Below are 4,799 nucleotides of genomic sequence, written 5' to 3'. Positions count from 1 at the left end.
GTGGGAGGCATGTGATATTTATGAGGTTAGCCAAATTTCTAGGCATACAACCAGTAAAAGTGGGACAGGTGGTTTGGGCCTGGGTTTGGTGATATGTCACCAGCTAATAAGATTAGAAAGGAGAGATAGATAAAGGTGGATGTTTGTGTTTTTTTGTATTGGTGGTGGGATGTGGATGTGAAAGTACAAGTAGAAAAGTAAGTAAAGAGCTCATGAGTGTTTAGAAGAGGGGAGAGAATAATAGAAGAGGCAATGTGCACAGAGTGGTGAGTGTCAGGGAGATTATAGGATGAGTGAAGTTTGGTGAAAATTCCATGTAATGAAATGAGAAGTAGCAGTTTGGTGAGCATGATGTAATAATGTATATTGTATTTACCTTGCTTGATGTTGTTCAATGTTGTCAACTGTTTTTTAACTGTTCTTTAAAAGTAATATCACTTTGTAATTTCTCACTTAGTAGATTTCTAACTTAGAGAACTGCCCAGGCAGAGGACTGCCTTATAAGTGAAGATATATACCAAGTCTGATTAGAAGAGGCTACAGCTGAGGGCACATGACCAGCTAATCAAAGGACATCAATTAGCTTGTTTTAAATAAACACTAGCCAAAAATATATACCCCAAAAAATTAGGCCTCACTGACAACAGCTTCAAACAGGTTATGCAAAGGCTAGAAACATCCTTAACAATACAACACTGGTTCTGCAATTGCCATAATTCAGATTAGCAGTTAAAAGTGATTTCAGGAGAGAAATGAAAAGTCACATACATGGAATAATTACTGCAAGACCTCAATAGGAGTATATGCAAAGCGCTGGTACTTGTAGTGCGGACAAATGATAAGTCACATACATGGAATAATTACTGCAAGACCTCAATAGGAGTATATGCAGAGCGCTGGTACTTGTAGTGCGGCCAAATGAAAAGTCACATACATGGAATAATTACTGCAAGACCTCAATAGGAGTATATGCAGAGCGCTGTTACTTGTAGTGCGGACAAATGATAAGTCACATACATGGAATAATTACTGCAAGACCTCAATAGGAGTATATGCAAAGCGCTGGTACCCCTCTCCAAGTACAAACAACGCTGTATACATCTGGCAGGTCTTCCACTCACCGCCCGCCCATTGAACTGCAGTGCCATGTCTTTAAGTTTACTCCTGTGCAGGCCTTCTGATGCGGCGCCGGCACTCTCTGATGTGGTGGCTGGTCTCCGGAAGGCAGTCACATCCGGTATCCTGATGCAGCACCAGCGCTCTCTGAGGTGGCGCTGGCCTGGTATCCCATGCGGCAGCGCGGCTCATGTGTTCCGGGTCTCCTGTGCAGGCAGTGGCATGTAACTGCTGCTGAAGAAGACTCTGCCTGCAATGCCCGGCCCCTATTAGAAAAAAGTTATGGGGGTGCAGGGGATTGCTTGCAGGACCTTGGGGGATTGCTTGTAGGACCTTGGGGCTGGGCCCCCCCAAGCCCCAGGCCCCATAGCAATTGCATCCCCAGCACCCTCTCTGGTTATGCCACTGCCTTCCTTCCAGGCACTTCCTTCCTTATTCACTATTACTGGGCTGGACAGGGCTGGGGGTTTATAAAGTTATCTATAAACGGCACTTAATGATTCTCTCCTCTGTCAGCGGACTCTGCAGATCTGCAGAGCAGAGATATCAGCTAACTGTCACCCCTCTGCCTGACTGGCAGCTACATTCAGGGACATGATGCTGCTGCTGCTCCCCGTGGTCTGCACTGCGCTCCTCTCTGCGCACTTGGCGCATCTGGTGCCACTGGATGAGCTGACATCGGAGTTTGTGTGTCTGGGGCAGGCCTGTTACTCCGTATCCTGGACGAGTAAACGGTTTGCCAAAGCCAGTAAGTCCTGCAGTGACATCCAGGGACACTTGATGACAGTGACAAACTCTGTACAAGCCGATGCCATCGCGTCCCTTATGGCCAAAGTGGAGAAAGCTGATGCCAGAGTGTGGATAGGGCTGGAGCAGCCTTATAAGAACAGATGCACAGACCCACTGCAGCCCCTGAGGGGATTCACCTGGGTGACAGGGGGCAGCTACACCGATTACAGCAACTGGAAGGATGGAGCGCAGAAATGCGGTGCGCTCTGCGTCACTGTGCGCAAAGATGGGACCTGGGAGGAAAGTGACTGCGAGTACAAAGCTGATGGCTACTTGTGTGAGATCAGTTCTTCATCTCCATGTAACGCACTGAGTATACCTGCAGGCTACAATGTCACCTATTACCACACATCCCTTGGTCATAGTGGGGGTCCTGTGTTCCCCCCTGGAACCAATGCAGTCATTTCCACCTTCCAGGACACTCTCTTCTGCCAAGATAAAGGTGCCAGTGTTGGGGTATGGAGCAGTGATACCCCCACAGCCTGGACTTGCCTGATTGAGAATGGGGGCTGTGAACATGAATGTGTGGACACATCTGGCACCCCAGAGTGTCAGTGCCCCCCAGGATCACAGCTCAAAGCAGATAACAGAGCCTGTTCCACTCCCTGTGACCCCAGCCCCTGTAGCCAGTTCTGCGTCCCACTCACAGAGCCCCCTGGCTTCTTCTGTATGTGCTCTGAAGGCTACAGCCTGGCAGATGATAACACAACATGTGAGGACATTGATGAGTGTCACACAAATATGTGTGAGCAGGACTGTGAGAATTACCCGGGTGGCTTCAGATGTGAGTGCAGGAAAGGATTTATCATTGATGAAAGCAATCCTAATAAATGCAAGAGGTTCTGCAACACATCCTCCTGCGACGCTGAATGTGAAGATGTGAGTAATAAAGACAAGTGCCAGTGCCCAGATGGATATATAGCAGAGGAGAGTGATGCTGGGGACTCCATTTGTACTGATGTGGATGAGTGCATTAAAGACCACTGTGAGTGGTCCTGTACCAATCTGTTTGGGTCATACCAATGCACTTGCCCAGAGGGACACACTGTCCAGGGTATGTCATGTGCTCCTTCTGAAATCAGACCATCCATGCCATCCCCATCACCCACCTACAGTCTGCAGCCGGCCATGCTGGGAATATGCATCGCAGTTATATCCATGTTAACATAGGCGTGTGCACATTGGCCCTTATTCAGATCTGATCGCAGTACAAATTTGTTCTCAAAATGGGCAAAACCATGTGCACTGCAGGTGGGGCAGATGTAACTTGTGCACAGAGAGTTAGATTGGTGTGAGTTATTTTGTTTCTGTGCAGGGTAAATACTGGCTGCAATTAGATTTCAGGTTCAACACACCCCACCCAAATTTAACTCTCTCTGCACATGTTACATCTGCCCATTGAGGACCCCAAGGACCATTGAGTGTTAGGGGTGCACAGGCACCCCCTAATGCTGTGACCTCCATTATGAACACCTCTGCCACTAGCAAAACCAGCAATATCTTTTTGCATTGTTAATTGTACTAGACCATTGTCATATCACTACACACCTGTGTCATCCATATATGTCTTTTACTTTATTTGCATGGAATGATTAGAAGATTAAAACTGAAATAGGCAGGGGATTATGGTGTGGCTGATAGATGTTTTATATTGTAGCGAGTGCCAATAGATGATTGTAGACACGCCTGATTGGTGGTGTTAGACAGACCCAATGGGCGGTGTTAGACATGCCCAATAGGTGGTGCTAGGGACACCCCTTTGATGGTGCACCCCCTAATAAAATGTGCTGCGCACGCCTATGCATGTTAATCGTCCTGATAGCGATCCTGTGCCACATGCTGAGGAAGCACTACATGGAGCAGCATGCCTTGGACTATAAGTGTAAAAACAGTGAGATGGATGCAGTGCTGCGGCAGGTTAAATCAGATCCCTGGGGAAAACTAGTGTCTGGCATGTCATGTTATTATTACTCAAATATTCCAAAATACAGGGGGTGGGTGGGTGGTGGTGGGGGGTGTTGGGTGCAGGCGGCTCCTAGGTGTCACTTTCAGTGGAGCGACACCAAAATGCCACCTCCTCTTCAGTGACAGGAGCCAGGTGTTTAACATTACACGCAGCACTTCTCTCCTATCACAGTGTAGGATCCAGCACTGCAGACAAACAGATGGGAATTCTATTGAAGATTCTATGTATATTTTGGCACCTTCTAGAAGATAATGGATAGAATGCGATGGGTTGCTATGAACATCCCATCTTCAATAGAACGCACATCTTTGTTTATTTACCCCACAGTCTCTGGGGGCAGGCCAGCATCTCTGGACCCCTAGAGTGACAATATGCAAGGCCACGCCTTCTTTTTGTGAAGCCACGTCCCTTCCATGAAATCATGCCCCAAATTTTATGAGCTTTTGTGAAATCTGTCATCCACAGTGTTTGTCACCTGGGTAAGTGTACTTTAAATTTGCAGGGGTTTTGCTGTGTTCCTAAATATTTACTGCATATTTCTGTCAGTGATACAAATGTTCTGTGGGTACCCAAACTTAATAAACGACCACCAGAACTATTCAATTATGCCGCCCCCCGTCCCCCTTCCCCCGGTGGATATAAATGCCTTGGGTGTGCACACATTAATACCAGCAGATAAACCCATCTAAAGTTCAGGTTAAGGCACTTATATTCCAGTTCAATGTGAGCCCAAATGGAGCAAGAATTGAATTGCTCTGTTTGGTGCCATCTAGTGGCCAATGTGATTAACAACAATTGAATTGCCAATCAAAAGAGGGTTGGTTAGAAAATGTCAGCTAGGGAAAGGCCATAAGGAGAGAATAGATGCAAGACACAGTAAAGGCAATAAGTAAATGATCTATTTTTTTGGGTGTTGCAGCATCCGTGA

The 4,799-nt window shown here is 46.9% G+C and overlaps 1 protein-coding gene across 1 annotated transcript; it reads left to right on the top strand.

The window, feature by feature from the left end:
• Positions 1–1,713: 1,713 nt before the first annotated feature.
• On the top strand, positions 1,714–4,799 carry LOC146062859 (thrombomodulin-like). Its single transcript, XM_083174866.1, has 4 exons — positions 1,714–3,071; positions 3,717–3,856; positions 4,337–4,350; positions 4,791–4,799. Exons 1-4 carry the CDS (start codon positions 1,714–1,716, stop codon positions 4,797–4,799), a joined length of 1,521 nt encoding a protein of 506 aa, XP_083030992.1.

The sequence above is a fragment of the Crinia signifera genome, chromosome 3 (assembly GCF_055691185.1).
Source record: "Crinia signifera chromosome 3, ASM5569118v1, whole genome shotgun sequence".
NCBI classification, from domain to species: domain Eukaryota; kingdom Metazoa; phylum Chordata; class Amphibia; order Anura; family Myobatrachidae; genus Crinia; species Crinia signifera.
This window is presented reverse-complemented; position numbering and strand designations above follow the sequence as displayed.